The following is a 16045-nucleotide window of genomic DNA, read 5'->3' as shown; positions in this document are numbered from 1 at the left end:
AACTGCAGCAGCTGGAGCACAGCAGGGCAGCCCAGGCAGCTGAATCTGGGCTGGCACTTGTCTGAGATGCTCTTCTGAGCAGCTTCTTTCAGTTTCTGCTTCTCTCACTCACAGCCATGCTGGTGTTTCTGCACTCTAGAGACTTTCACTCAGCAATGAAACATTTCAAGGGCCAGGAGCTGGACTGCAATGATCCTTGTGAATCCCTTCCACTCAGGATATTCTAAATTAACACCCAGCAGCGGTTCCAGAGCAGAACATCAGGGACAAAGCATGGTGGGGCAGCAGCATGTTCCACATCACATCCCAGCTGCTCAGAAGAGTGGTGCAGCTGTAGCTGCCCTTGTGCAAGGTAAATCACCCCACACCTCAGAAAACACAACAGAGCTGATCCTTAACACAGCCCTCATTTTGCACCCAGATCATTTTAGCAAGCACCAGCCCAGGTTTGTACACAAGAATGTTACCAAGCCCCAGCTGCAGGGGGGTCAGCCCCACCCTCCAGTGCAGTTTCAGTGCTCAGTCACAGCCTCCTCTGCTGTCTGACATTCCCAAGGCATCCTCACTGTCTCTCAGAACAGCAGCCACAGCTTCACTGCTTGGCTTCATCCCTCCTCTCTCCCTTCTGCTCCACACTGGCAGCTCAGCAATCCTGCTCCACTTGGCACATTCTTCTTCCTTCACTGCTTGAAATGAAGGAGTTTCTGTCACTGCCACACCTGGACCTCTGCAGGACCACAGCCTGGGCAGCACTCACAGGTTTACCTGTACAGCTCCCCCCAGCTCTAAGATATATTTTCCTGCCTTATTTGCCTTTGCCTTCACTGAAAGGCAAGAAGGAGCTGGAAAGCTGGTGCCAGTAGGATGCCAAATATATTCTTTCTTACACAGGAAAAGGAATAGCAACATATCACCAGTAACTTGGATGCTGTCAAACCACACTCAGTGCACATTCTGGGGAGGGATAAAGATGGCTGCAGCTCCCTTCTGTGGTTAACAGCCTGGCCTGCTCTCTAAGGAGCTCACTCCACTTTGGACCATCTCTTTGGGTCAGCCCTCCAGCTGATCTCACTTGTAATCCAGTGTTTTTACTTCAAATCTTAAAACTGGGAGCAGAGGCAGGGTAAAGGTGCCCTACTCATGCTCTTCTAATCCAGAAAAAAATGAGAAGCAGTAAAAACGAAGTAGAATGAAAATTATCCCCACATCAACTCTGTCAGCTGAGTCTCCAACCTGAGCTGAAGAGATCCAGTCAGGACTGAGCACACTGAAGTGTAAGGACAGGGACCTGCAGATGGCCACCCCTGGCTCTGACATTTGTGCCCACCTCAGCAGCCCAGGAGAAGGAATTCTTAGCACAAATGAAGAGAGAGAATAGACATCTGTTGTTTGGGAAATCTGTTCTGAGATGGAAGATGGAGAGTAACAGCAAAGCTCTGAAGCAATACACATTGTTTCACAGATTTCCTTGTCAAGAGATCTTGTGAGAGGTGTGAACATAACAAAGTGTCATCATTCCTCCAAGCTGAATCCATACAAATCCTTGCCCTCAGCTCCAGATATAGGTTTCTAGAGCAAGCAGATAAACCAATCTGCCAACCCACCAGAGCATTTTCTCCCATCACAAAAACAATCCAATTATCTTTTGCAGGATGTCTGTTGAATACTCATGGAAAGGCTCACAGGTACATGACCTTCATGACAGAGGAATGGCAGAAGCAGCAAAACCAGAAAATCCCAGAAGTTCCAGTAGCTGCATAAATCATATTCTTCCCCCCCCATAAAATCCAGACCATTTAAAAAGCATCATTGACCTCTCAGTCCTGAAATACAAATAGAAATATTTATGTGAAACCACCTTTGAGAAGTGCTCACCTTATTTTAGGGATTGTTTGCCAAGTGGAAAGCAAGCCATTTAACTTGGTACATTTTTCCTCCCTCAAACTCTGTTTTGTCACTCTATGTACACACACCCATACATATGTAAATATGTAAAGCAGTGCATAAACAAGCCCATAAGGTTTCCCCAGCCCTGCTATGAGATCTGTGCTGCTGGGCTTTGAGGGGACAGCTCACCTTGGGCTTTTCCACCTGTTTGGTTGTCTTGGAGGGGTCGCTGGAGCTGTCGGCTGCCGACGTTCCCGGAGTCCTGGCTCCGTCTGCAGACTCCAAGCCAGGAAGCAAAGCTTGAGAACAGCTGCACTGGGGCTCCTTCACCTTCTGACCCGAGATCAGATAGGTCTTTAAACCTACAGGAAACAGAAAAGACCAGTCAGAACTACAGAAAGGCAGAGAGAACACTCCATTGGGCTTCTCAGGCACAGTGACCACCAAAGCACTGCCACGACTCAGGAATACAGCACACAAAAAAGACAGTGGCTGGGAAAAACAACCAGGAATACAAATGTGATCTGTGCAAAGTGGTGGCAAAAAGGGTTCCCCAAATCTGCTGTTCCACACACAAGAGGTGACTCCAACATACAGCAACGTGCACTCTCTTTATTCCATTTTCACTCATGTACTTCTGAAAAACACAGCTAAGACCTTATGCATTTGCTTCTAAGTCATAATTTGAGCTTTCACTTTAACTCTTTACTTCTGGAAAGGATCTGCAGCCTGGTTTTCACTGATATCTGTATTAATATTCTACTTCTGAAAAAGCAGCATGTACTCCTTCACTTGCCAGAGAGATGTCGTGAACATTACTTAGTGCTGGTAGCACATTGAGAAAGGAAATGGCATTTAAGTGCTAGAAATTCTGATGGGTTTTCATAGTTAGTGCAGACTTCACATTTTTAAAGAACAAAATCAATCTCCCTCTCTCGCACGTACACCCACACACGCCCTCTGCAACTGGTGTATGAATTGAAGCATAATTGGAAAGCAGATCCAATATTAAAGGCCAGGCTGGTAAATAGCAGGTTGTATCAAGCTGAGCTGTATCAAAAACCTGTTCAAAAAATGAAAGATTGGAATATCATTTAACATAGCGCTTCTTTTACATCCTTGAACTTTGTGCTGCGGTGTTCTGGGCTATTTCTAGACACAAAGGCTGAGAAGGAGCTCTTAATCCCAGCTTTCTGAATTCACAGGAGTGAATTTGATTGCCACTGGATGGGGCAATGTCCTGCTCAGCATGGAGGGGAACCAACGTCCCCCAAAAGGAGTGTGCACAAGGGCAAAGTGCCCCTTTTTCTGTGGTGCCAGAGCCCACGTTCCCAGGGGATGCTGCCCCAAACCCTCCCTGCCCCAGCCAACCCTGGGATGGCTGCTGGGTCCCATCTGGGTCAGCTCTGCACCCCCTCCCTAACCCTGAGCCTTGGCTCCCAGGGCAGCCAGACAGGGCTGTCCCAGCCACCGACCCATGCAGTCGGCTCCATCCACAGGGTGAGCGCTGGAAATAAATGGGTCAGGCTGCAGCCTGAGGAAGAGGGCAGGCCCCTGCTCCCTGGGATAAGGTCACTCTCTCATAACCCCCTTCACAGACAGAAAATCATATCCCATAAACCTTGCTTTAGGTCTGGAATACGTAACACAGACTGTACGTGGCCAAAACCTTTCCAATAAAAATAACTCAGGCACACTGAGAGCAATTTTGCAGTTTCTCTCTTTATTCCACTTGTGCTTCAGCTCCTGATCATGACAAGCAGCACAGGGAGCCACATCCCTGCCCACCATGTCCCCCTCAGGCTCCAAAGCTGCTGGGAAAGCTCTGCTGCTCTCACCCAGAGCTCCAAAGCCAGGCTCACTTGCTGGCATCTCCAGATGTTACACCATAGCCAATCTTTATTTTTATATCATTTATAGCAGTGCTCAGATTTTATTTGGCAGTGCTGCTTAATAAAATCCTGACTGCTGCTGGCTTCCAGATGTCGAGCTCTCTCCTGCAGACTTCTGCTGATGGGGGCTGTTGTTTAGGAATTCACCACAATCAGCTCACAATTATATGTTTACTGTGGTAAAGGCTGGAGCATTAACTGACTACTCCTATTTTTAAAAGCTACCTTAAAGCAACAGGAGCAATTTCCCTACTCCTATTATTCCTCCAATTTTTTTTTTCCTACACAAACATCTTTTCTTTGTTTATTGTACTTTTGAAAAGGCACTTTTCATGTCTTACTGTGCCGTGCAGGAAAATTATTTTGTCAATCTTGTTGCATGCAGTAAAATTATCTTCAGTTTGAGCTCCACGCCGAGGAAAAGGAGGAAAAGGAGGAAAGGCTACAACACACCAGACATTGCAAATGGATTTGGGAAAGCAGAATCCTGCCTGAAACATCAGCTCCTTGGCCCCACTCCCCACCTTGTCCTCTCTATCCCTGGCAAACCCAGCAGCCCACGGCACATCAACAGCCTCCAGGCTTTAAAGGTGCCTACAATGCTTGGTTGTTGGCACCAAAGACTCTAAAAATCTCTTTATTCCCTCCTGGTGCTCCCCAGCCCCACCACACCCCTGCACATGGAGTGTTACTGAAAAGGGGGAATCTGAATTGGGACAGAAAGAGAAAAACCAATATCCTGCAAGTGTTTTGTGTGGAGCCAACAGGAGAGCTAGGAGGAGAAAAAAGATTATTTTTGTAAAGTTTTGGAAAATGAAGAGGTGTAAAAACCTTTAATCTTTACAAAACTTTGCTAATACTTGTTTGTTATTAAATCCCTATGATGGGAAAACTCCATTTGCTTCAGTGTTCCTTGGAACTCAGTGACACTCCACAAAGCATCTGCCAGGCTGAGTCTGAAATATTTTGGTATTAAAAAGGGTCATTAGTTGAGTAGAACTGCACTGGTGTAACTAAAATGCATCGTTTGAGAACAGTGTTCTCCCTCCTTTGACACTTCCAGGGAATTGGTACAACCAACACTGTCATTCTCCACACAGGCAGCGTAGGGAGTGAAAAACATCCACACCAGCACGTTTAAATCAATTGAGTAACATGACAATAAGGAATGAAGAAATAGAGGAGCTGCTATTTTATGTGAAAATGCAATTTTTGGGCTGCGTTGCTGTGCAACCAAGTAACTCAAGACATGGCAATGCAGAAAATGATCTGAGGTGCTTGGAGTGCTATTTATAAAGGCCAAGATCAATCTTGTACTCACTTCCTTCCCCGAAATTTATCCAAAATAAATGCTGAAGCACAACCTCCAAGTGCCTGATAGCAAATCTGTCCTCTGGCAAGCTTTAACCTGCAATTCTGCTTTTTCCAGAGGTGGTTCTTGGAAGCAAAGACAGGGAACAGGCTACAACAACCCCAATAAACCAACTGAACACAGGAATATTTTCTGCCCTGGGAAAAAAAATTCGCTCTCTCGTGTTTCTCTGAGGAACACAAACCATTCCTTTCACTGCTCTTCAAGGTCTGAGATCCTGTAACATTATAAAGAATAACAGCTCCTGCACACCGAGCCAAAACACTCATTGCTTGAAGTCATCTACTCTGAATATTGACATGGCAGTGTTTGCAAAGTGTATTTTTGACAAAATAATAACAGATGAGATCTTCACAGAACGACTGTGGCTTTCTTAGGTCCTACTCCTGTGGAATTTCAGAAGCATTAGTGAGTCTCTGTACTTGGCTCCTTCCTTCAGATTGCCTTGCTTTGATCCCTGGCATTTCTCTGAGCTTAGAAAAACAGCAAACCCACCCCAACCACTAAAAACCACCCCTAACAGCAACAAAAAATCCTATGCATGTGCTCACACACAGATTCCTTTCCGTCTGCACAAAAATAAACAGGAGTTATTATAAATAAGGCTGGGTATAAACATCCCAGGCTTCCCCCAGGTTGTGGTGGCGTGAGAAAAGCCAGGGGCTGTGAGCAGAGGGGATTCAGGAGCACAGGGAGAGCTGCAGCTCCCTCCTGCCATGAGCAGAGGGGATTCAGGAGCACAGGGAGAGCTGCAGCTCCCTCCTGCCATGAGCAGAGGGGATTCAGGAGCACAGGGAGAGCTGCAGCTCCCTCCTGCCCTGAGCTAAGGGGATTCAGGAGCACAGGGAGAGCTGCAGCTCCCGCCTGCACTGAGCAGAGGGGATTCAGGAGCACAGGGAGAGCTGCACTCCCTCCTGCCATGAGCAGAGGGGATTCAGGAGCACAGGGAGAGCTGCAGCTCCCTCCTGCAGTGAGCTGAGGGGATTCAGGAGCACAGGCAGAGGCTGCAGCTCCCTCCTGCCATGAGCAGAGGGGATTCAGGAGCACAGGCAGAGCTGCAGCTCCCTCCTGCAGTGAGCAGAGGGGATTCAGGAGCACAGGGAGAGCTGCAGCTCCCTCCTGCCATGAGCACAGAGGATTCAGGAGCACAGGGAGAGCTGCAGCTCCCTCCTGCCATGAGCAGAGGGGATTCAGGAGCACAGGGAGAGCTGCAGCTCCCTCCTGCAGTGAGCAGAGGGGATTCAGGAGCACAGGGAGAGCTGCAGCTCCCTCCTGCCCTGAGCTAAGGGGATTCAGGAGCACAGGCAGAGGCTGCAGCTCCCTCCTGCCCTGAGCTAAGGGGATTCAGGAGCACAGGCAGAGGCTGCAGCTCCCTCCTGCCCTGAGCTAAGGGGATTCAGGAGCACAGGCAGAGGCTGCACTCCCTCCTGCCATGAGCAGAGGGGATTCAGGAGCACAGGGAGAGGCTGCACTCCCTCCTGCCCTGAGCAAAGGGGATTCAGGAGCACAGGGAGAGGCTGCACTCCCTCCTGCCCTGAGCTAAGGGGATTCAGGAGCACAGGCAGAGGCTGCACTCCCTCCTGCCATGAGCAGAGGGGATTCAGGAGCACAGGCAGAGGCTGCACTCCCTCCTGCCCTGAGCAAAGGGGATTCAGGAGCACAGGGAGAGGCTGCACTCCCTCCTGCCCTGAGCTAAGGGGATTCAGGAGCACAGGGAGAGCTGCACTCCCTCCTGCAGTGAGCAGAGGGGATTCAGGAGCACAGGGAGAGCTGCACTCCCTCCTGCAGTGAGCAGAGGGGATTCAGGAGCACAGGGAGAGCTGCACTCCCTCCTGCAGTGAGCAGAGGGGATTCAGGAGCACAGGGAGAGCTGCAGCTCCCTCCTACCATGAGCTAAGGGGATTCAGGAGCACAGGGAGAGCTGCAGCTCCCTCCTGCCCTGAGCTAAGGGGATTCAGGAGCACAGGGAGAGCTGCACTCCCTCCTGCAGTGAGCAGAGGGGATTCAGGAGCACAGGGAGAGCTGCACTCCCTCCTGCAGTGAGCAGAGGGGATTCAGGAGCACAGGGAGAGCTGCACTCCCTCCTGCAGTGAGCAGAGGGGATTCAGGAGCACAGGGAGAGCTGCAGCTCCCTCCTACCATGAGCTAAGGGGATTCAGGAGCACAGGGAGAGCTGCACTCCCTCCTGCAGTGAGCAGAGGGGATTCAGGAGCACAGGGAGAGCTGCACTCCCTCCTGCCATCCCCAGGGACACCCAGAGCAGCCCTGGGTGAGTCCCCATCCCCAGCAGTGCCTGCAGAGGAGAAGCAGCCCAGGCAATCTGTGGGAAGTTACTGCAGGAAGGAACAGGGACAGGGAGAGGAAAGATTTCTGATCCTTCAAGCCCTTCATTCAGTCATTTATTCCTCCCTTTCAGCTCATTTATCCTCACTACTTCAGGTCACAAGTTGCTGTTATCCAATCCAATCTGATTTTTACAGTAGGAGAGGACATCCCTCCATGCATCTGTTTAGGACAGGATGTCTTTTCCCACAGGAAATGAAGGATTAACACAAATACTGATAAGAAATTCGAATTATTCAAGTTTCAATTTTTGAGGCCTCACCTGTTTGGAACTGGAATTTTTTACCCCTCTCTTGATAGCACAAAGGAAAATTTCTTACTCTAGCAAACGTTTTTACACTTCTCATGTCTCTGTGTAAGAAATTCCAATTCTTTTGAGACCCTTCTCAGCACTGATTTGAAGAGACACTAAAAGCAGTGACAACATTTCAGTGACAGCCTTATGGATCCATTTAATAAAAATACAGTTCACATACACCCCTGTTCCTCCCTCCCTGGATCACTTCACCTTTTCAGCTGCAGTATGGGCAGTTTAACAGGTGAGCATCTTTTTCTGATTAAATGTTTGCCAGTCCACAGCCCTCTGTGCTGGGAGACAGCAATATTCCTTCTATGGATGTCATAAAATCCAAATTGTATTGATTACAACCCCTTTGACCAAATAGCTTTACATTAATGCTGTTCTTTCCCTATTTAACTTTCCAACATTTCCCTTGCAGTCTCCATGCTTTAACCATTTAATCATAGCTCAGGTCTGAGCTCCTTTCTGAACTGATGGAATACATATATATGTATTATATTTCTGCAATTATACATATTACATAATATATATATTATATACAATACATATTATTATATTTATGTAATTAAAATAAATATAAATTAAATATTAATTAAATAGATTAATTAAATATTTAATTAATATATTTAATTAATTAAATAAATATATTAATTGAATATTTATATAAATAAATATAAATTAAAATAAATATAATACATTTATTATATTTATGTAATTATTTTATTATATATTTTAGAAATATTCTAAAATATATAACTCATTGCTGGGTTGTGCTTCTCTGCAATCCATCAGCTTTTTGCTTTCTCTTTTTACAAAGACAATAAAATGTTTTCTCCATGCCTTTCAAAGACATCTTTGCACTTTATTGTGAAAATACTGATATTCAGGCATTGCCAGTCTAGGGAAAGGAAACACAGACCAATGCTGAGGTTTTCTCACACAATAAAAGGTGCTGCTACACAATTTCATTAGACTGACTTGCTCTGTAAAATAAATTACTAACTGTGATTTCTGGAATGTAACATGACTGGCAAATAGTAATTAAAAAAATCCCACCAATGTATTTACTTCTAATTGCAGGGTTTTTTGGGCATCTCACTTCTCTGTGCTGGTTGTTTTTTTCCCTTATCAAAGCTCAAACGATTTTTCAGGCACTAACCTACTGTCCATGCAAGAAATAACCCAGCACAAACCACCAGCCCAGGAGCTTTAGCATCCTTTGGGTCCAAGCTGCTGCTGAATCTGAAGATGATTTCCAGTAGCAAATATTCTCCCCCATCCTTAAAGTTCAGCAGTTGCCAAATCTGTATTTATGGGGACTGTCTTCTCACTTTATTAGAGCCAGGGAGTTCACTCCAACTTCCTCCTTCCTCCCTGGACAACACTTCATCTACTGAACTGGGAACTGGGATTTTACACCACAACAAAAACCCTGTTGTTTTGTCACTACTCAAGGTTTGGTTTGGGAATTAGGGAAAACCTTTCAGAGAAAGGGCAGCTGGGCATTGCAAGGGCTGCCCAGGGAGGTGGTGCAGTCCCCAGCCCCAGGCATTTCCAAGAATGCCTGGAACGGCCCCTGATGTCTGCCCTGGGGGCTGCTCACAGACAGCACCTGCTCCAACCCAACTCACGGGGTGATTGTGTCAACCCCTGCTCTCCCAGCCTTGTGCAGCCCCAGAGCCCACCCTGCTCCCTCCAGCTGGGCTGAGGCTCAGAGCCAGCGCTGGCCAGGCTGCAGGGCCACCAGGAGCCCTTGTCCTGCCCTGCCCTTCCCCTTGTGCTCCTCACGCTCACAGCAACCTGGGCCCTGCCACCACAGCCAGCAGATTCCTTCCCACACGCTGGATTAAGTTCTTTTTAGACTTAGAGATGGGGTAACTGAGAGGGGTTTTAAAAATTTTTATTCTGTTTTTAGTCTCATGATTAGGGTGAGACAATACAGAGGTTATAATTCATGCTATTACACTTAGAAGCTATTTCTTAATTACTATATATATATATAGAGAGAGTAATTATTTATTATATATTTTATTTATTATATTTCTTAATTACTATATATATTTCTTAATATATATATAATATATAATATATATTAATATATATTTCTTAATTTCTTAAAATATATATTTTTCTTAATTACTATATATATAGAGAGTAATTATTTATTATATATTTTATTTATTATATTTAGGTAATTATTTTATTATATATTTTAGAAAGATTCTAAAATATATAATAAAATAATTCCATAAATATAATAAATATATAATTATTTATATGTAATTATTTTATTATATATTTTAGAAAGATTCTAAAATATATAATGAATAAAATATATAATTATTTATATGTAATTATTTTATTATATATTTTAGAATCTTTCTAAAATATATAATGAATAAAATATATAATTATTTATATGTAATTATTTTATTATATATTTTAGAATCTTTCTAAAATATATAATAAAATAATTACATAAATATAATAAATAAAAGATATAATTATTTATATGTAATTATTTTATTATATATTTTAGAAAGATTCTAAAATATATAACAAAATAATTACATAATACATATAATAATGAAATATTTAGAATATAAATAGAAATATAGAAAGAGATATAATAGATATAAAGATATAAATAGATATACAGATATAATAGAAATATTCTATTTCTCGAAAGTATTTAGTTTTTTCATAAGGCTAGTTTTTGAAACTTGTTTCTAGTTCTTTTTCTCTCTCAGCAATGTCTGTCTTATTCTATAGCATTTCTCAGTCAACATTTGTCTCAAAGTTTACAGACAAATGTATACTATGTCAGCCTTCTGTCAAGAGTTAAAAATTTTCTACAAATTTTTTCCCACAGACACATAATTAATGAAGAGTTTTATGTTAATTCTTATAACCCCATAATAACCCCATGTTTGGAGTTATTATGAATTTATTATTATAAATGATATTATTATAATTTATTATTATTATTCTATTATTAAGAATGTTAATTCTTATAAGCCCAGCTTACCATTTTCTACTCCTCCTGTGTGTGTAACATCACACACAGCAGTTCACTGAACACTTCCAGATCAAATACACCCTCAAGACCCCACATCATCAAATCCATTCCTGAAAAACAGCCAGGGAAGCACCAGTAAAGGTAAACACAATGCATCTGACTGCTCTGATGAAGGCTGTGCAAAATGACATGAAAAAAAAAATTCATGAGGGTTTTTTTTTCTATTTTAAAGCCCAAAAAATACCCCTAAGAGAATTGCAGCTTTTTATCTGCAGATATTTCAGTGATAAAGCTGGAAGCCAGAATCACACCACTGCCTTTTGTACAGCAGGCTTTGTGTCACTCACACTGCAGGACTGCACAAAAGGACACTGGATAACTCTGAAAAAAACTGAATTTTTACAACCTGCAAGTCCCACCCTCTAACCCACAGAAACCACTTCCAGCTCAGTGCAGACAAAAGCCTGCAACCCAAACCACCCAGATTCCAAACAAGCCTACCTGGAAAAGCACTTTGAATGTATGGAGCAACATTTCCTGTGGCTAAAATGAGAAAGAGAATTTCTGAGCCAACTTGCTATCTTAGGTCTCTGGAAAGCAGAAACAATGATAATAAGAAACAGAACTTTATAGACTGGAAAGACAAAAGAAACTCAAAAAAGCCAAAGCCCCAAACCTATCCCCATAATGTCCAAGGAAGAGCTGCAAAGAGCCAGAGAAACCAGAGGCATCTTCTGTATTATGGCAAACTGCTGTTTGCCTTCTGCCTCCTTTGTTTAGCAAAATACTGATTTTTGATCTTTTGATCCTCTAACAGACAACAGTGGGGTTGGAAAACGCTGATCAACAACACATGTGTAATTTTGGTATTCAACATCTGCCAGTTTTAAGTGGGGAACCCTGGACCCAAACCCACAATTTACATTTATAGCTAAGCTGCAGAAAGGAACTTGCAGGCTGGTAATCCATCCTTGTTCAGTGTCTTTTATCTTCTTCTCACCTGGGTGAGATAAAATAACCCAGCCAAAGGAAAAATACAGCAGAAAAAGCCTTGGCAAACCCAGCACAGACATGCAGCTCAAACACACTGGTCCAGCTGCCACTGATGGCTCAGGAATAAATATATATAAATATATATATAAATATATATATATATTAATAAATATATATAAAATATATGTTATATTATCATTAATATATATTATATGATTTATTGTTTATTATACAATTAATATTATTAATATATTATATTATATATTTATATATTATATAAGTAAATATATAAATATAAATAAGATATATATTAAAATATATAATAAAAATCTATTTATATTTATATTATTTTTATATATTTTTATATTTATATATTTTAATATATATTTATATATATACATATACATATATATATATATACACCTTTTTAATATTTATTTATATATATATATATATATATATATATATACACACACCTTTTTTTTTTTTTAAACTCTCCTGGGAGATGAAAGAGGCTGAAGAGAGACTGATCCCCACACTGAGCTTTATGACTGCCCTTATTTATGTTCAGCTCTGCTGGTGCCCAAGTGCCTCTGACCACAGCCTGAGAGTGAACAGCAGATGAGCCCATTCTCAGCGGTGACTCTGGGTTTTTAACTCATTTTTTCACCTCAGTACAGCTCACAGCTTGTCACCTTAATAGCAGAGAAAAGCAGCTTTAAGGAAAGGTAAGCCTGGGATTTTGCAGTCTTGCCAGGGGCAAGGGAAGCTTGAAGTCCAGCAAATTTACAAACATGCTGCAGGGAAGAGATTCTGTCCTAAGGGGCCCTCACAAAACCTAGGAGATATATCATGTTCCTCCATTGAAAGCTAAGAAGAGGCCCTAATTCCAGCTCTAGGATGTTGGGGATTAACTGGTAAAAACACTGTCTGGCTTTTACTGACACTGCTCAGCCATCCTGTAAACTCTCCTGCAGTCTGGGTCACGAAAACAAATTCCATGATGCAATCCCACGCCTGAAAAGGCATCTGCTGTTATTTTATTGACATTATTTTTCACATTTATTGACAATCCCTTTGCCCTCTGTGTTAATTTTAACACCTGGAAAGGAATAAGCACGCTAAGAGAACCAGAAATGTTTGAACAATGCAGGTGCCAAAGCATGAGTCACCCAAGCACACAAGGGCATGGTACTTGCAGGGGGGTCCCAACACTTCAGAAATGATCATATTCCTCCCACAGAATGCCTTTTCTGGAAACAGAAATGATAATGAATTAGAAACTGAACCTAATAAAGATACAGCCCATTTAGAGTTCATCATTTCACTGCTGGACTGGGAATGAGGTGCTGGAGCAGAGGTGGAAGAGCAGAAGGAGCAGCAGGGATGGGGAGCAAGAGCCTCAGCCCCAGGGCAGCCTCTGCCAAGCAGTGCCCAGCTCCCTCCTCACCCCCTGCCAGCTGGGGGCTGTGGGCTGCAGAGCTCCATCCCGTGGGTGTGCCTGCAGTGATGGGAACCAGGGTAAATACACTTTAGACACACAAAATGCCACTGCTGGCAGCTCAGGACTCTGCTTCAAGGAAAATTATAAGGTCACAGCACTGTGAAGTCTTTTGAAGACATTACTGAGAATCTTTTTCTTCCAGCTTCTTGTTCAGGATGCAAATGTGGGTTTGGAGTTTCTTCTCCCCCCTCATCATTGACAGGAAGGTACCTCAGAGCCCAAGCCCAGAGAGCCAAGGCCATAACCAACCCCAACAGCTCCAAAATGTCAAACACAGGGCACAGATCAGCCCCTGGAGCTCTTCTGTAACACAAATCCATTAGACACATCCCTGTCCATAGCTGAAATCCCTGCTGCATGGCAGCAGCATGACAGAGGAAACCTTTGGGAATAGTTTTCTGTATGGCCTCTGCAATCCAAGCTTTTGGGCAGGATCTGTCCATGTTTCCCTGGTGAATTTGTACACATGGGAAGTTCTGACATTCCACATCACCCAAAGAGTGCAGCAATCCTTTGGGATATGTAGAATAAAAAACTTCCTCTTATTATAAACAAAAAAAGCATTTCCAACTTAAAACTACTGTGGGAGGGAAACAAGCAATCTGAACACGGCACAGGAGATATCTCCAAGGCAAGGACTTCAAACAATTTATTTAAACAGCAGTGTTATAAACCAGAGATCTACGAACAGATAAGGATTTCTCAACAAAAATTCCACTGCTCTAGACAAGACAATTATACAAAGCCACAAACATCCAGAAAGACATCATATATATTACATTTTCTTCCCACACAGTAGCTGGCATATCTCAGGAACTATGGATGGCTGCACCAGCCTCTGCTACACACAGGCAGAATTAAAAAGAAGTCAAAGAAAGGCTCTAGGTGCAAGTTCTCTTAGCTCCAGGCTCTCAAGAATGGAAAATCATTCATTTTAAACTAAAAAGGCGAGGCCACAGTGAAAGCAGTTAGAAACTTATTAGAAATCCCACCCAGGAAAATTCCACTTGGGACCAGAGGATGCCACGGATCTTTTTGATTGATATTTTAGAATTAATGAATAACAAACGTGCAGGATGAGGAGAGGACTCCAATAAAAAACAATAGTCTGATGCAACTGGAGCCTGCTTGGCCCATGGTAACCGAGCGAGCTATTGTGGCTCTCTGGACTAACACTTTTTAATAGAATCCAGATTCAGTTTAAACAAGACTTTAGAAGCCTGTTTTGTTATACTGCTGCAATCTCTTTGTGTTGACAGGGCTACGATCAGGCAAATTCTTTCCCTGTTGCATAATGCAGGTAGCTGGATGCTTAATCAGCATTTTCTAGGGAGCAGGGCAATCCCACAGGCTGGCAGTGCCCTGGTGCTCCAGGGCTTCAGAGGGAAGTAAAACCCAAATCAGTAAAATCCATGTGCAAAGCTGGTGGGCTCTGCATGGGGAACACAAGTACCTTCCATGTTGTTACCTGGAACAACAATTCATTAGCTTGATTAGCCTTAAGACATACTCAGAGAACATAAAAGATTTGCCCTTAAGGGATCAAATTAAAAGAAGTAAATCTGCATATCTTAGATAATTCATTCCTGCATTAAAAATAGTTTTTTAAAAAAGTTGTATATGTCTGCATATCAGTGCTCCAAGCAAAGAAAAATGTCACCAGGGGTCCCCAGCCCAGGAAAAGGACATGGGCCACCATTTCCCCACCTGCCATCAGAGCCCACCAACACAGTCTGAAGACTTAATATTTATACCAAATACTTGTTCAACACATTTTATCATTACATCAGTTAATAATGGTATTTCTTCCCTCATCCAAGATCTTTGGTCAGAATTGACAAGTTACACAGTGAGCAAGCACAGTTTTGACAGAGCCTGCAAAAAAATGTTGCTCATCACATGGGCTGGAGTTGAGCACTCATATTCCAACACTTGGGAAGCCAGCATTCCCCCCAGGAGCACTGGCTGAGGGAATCATGTGAGCACCAGGGTATTTATTCAAATTGGCTGCAAGAAGGCAGCCAAACAGAAATAATGTTGCAGTAGTGAATTCAGTCATTTCACAACTCCCCCAGCGCCGAGCCTTGTGCAATCCAAACAGGCAGTTGTAATTCCAGGTAAGTTGTTATTCATAACTTACACACCACTTGTTTACATGTGGTTGACAGTTTTAAATGGTTACTAATTCAGTACTGAAAAATAAAGCTAATGCAAATAAAACTGCTGCAGGAGGCACTTCAGAATAACAATATCTCACAGTGGTATAAACACTGGGGAGGTGGTGAAGAAGAAACTCCCAAGAGCTGCCACCACCTAAGTATGTATCACTATACAGCTGTATTTTAACTGGCAGGCTTCACTTCACTTCAAATACTTTACTGAGTATTTGCAGTGTTTCTAGCTCAAAATAAGAATAATTTCAGAGGCACTGCTCTTTTCAGAGCAGCTACAGGAGTGTTGTGTCTCCCCCAGGCAGAGGATCAGCTTTTCAGTTTATTCCCCTCCTTAGGTAAAATTGTAAACAAATAATCATTTCCCAAAATAAAAACAATCTGAAAGTCCAAAACCAAGGTTTAACAGGAAATATTGCCAAAACTGTGTTTATTTACCCAGTCAAAACGTTTCTGAAATTCCTCCCATTTCCTCAGTGTACAACACTGAGGCAACCTCCAGTCCTGACAGGCCACATTTGAATTGTCCCCTCCTCTCTGCATACCAGGGTGGATCCACAGCA

The 16045-nt window shown here is 42.9% G+C and overlaps 1 protein-coding gene across 2 annotated transcripts in view; it reads right to left on the bottom strand.

Moving 5' to 3' along the window:
- ADCY9 (adenylate cyclase 9) overlaps positions 1-16045 on the bottom strand; it is an 86301-nt gene that overhangs the window by 36087 nt on the left and 34169 nt on the right. For both annotated transcript variants that reach the window (XM_066560518.1, XM_066560519.1), the window contains exon 2: positions 2077-2249. In XM_066560518.1, coding sequence (XP_066416615.1) covers positions 2077-2249 — 173 coding nt within the window. The remainder of the gene's footprint in view (positions 1-2076; positions 2250-16045) is intronic.

This window comes from Molothrus aeneus, chromosome 16, assembly GCF_037042795.1.
Source record: "Molothrus aeneus isolate 106 chromosome 16, BPBGC_Maene_1.0, whole genome shotgun sequence".
NCBI classification, from domain to species: domain Eukaryota; kingdom Metazoa; phylum Chordata; class Aves; order Passeriformes; family Icteridae; genus Molothrus; species Molothrus aeneus.
The sequence above is the reverse complement of the archived record's forward strand: the minus strand, read 5'-3'. Positions and strand labels throughout refer to the sequence as shown.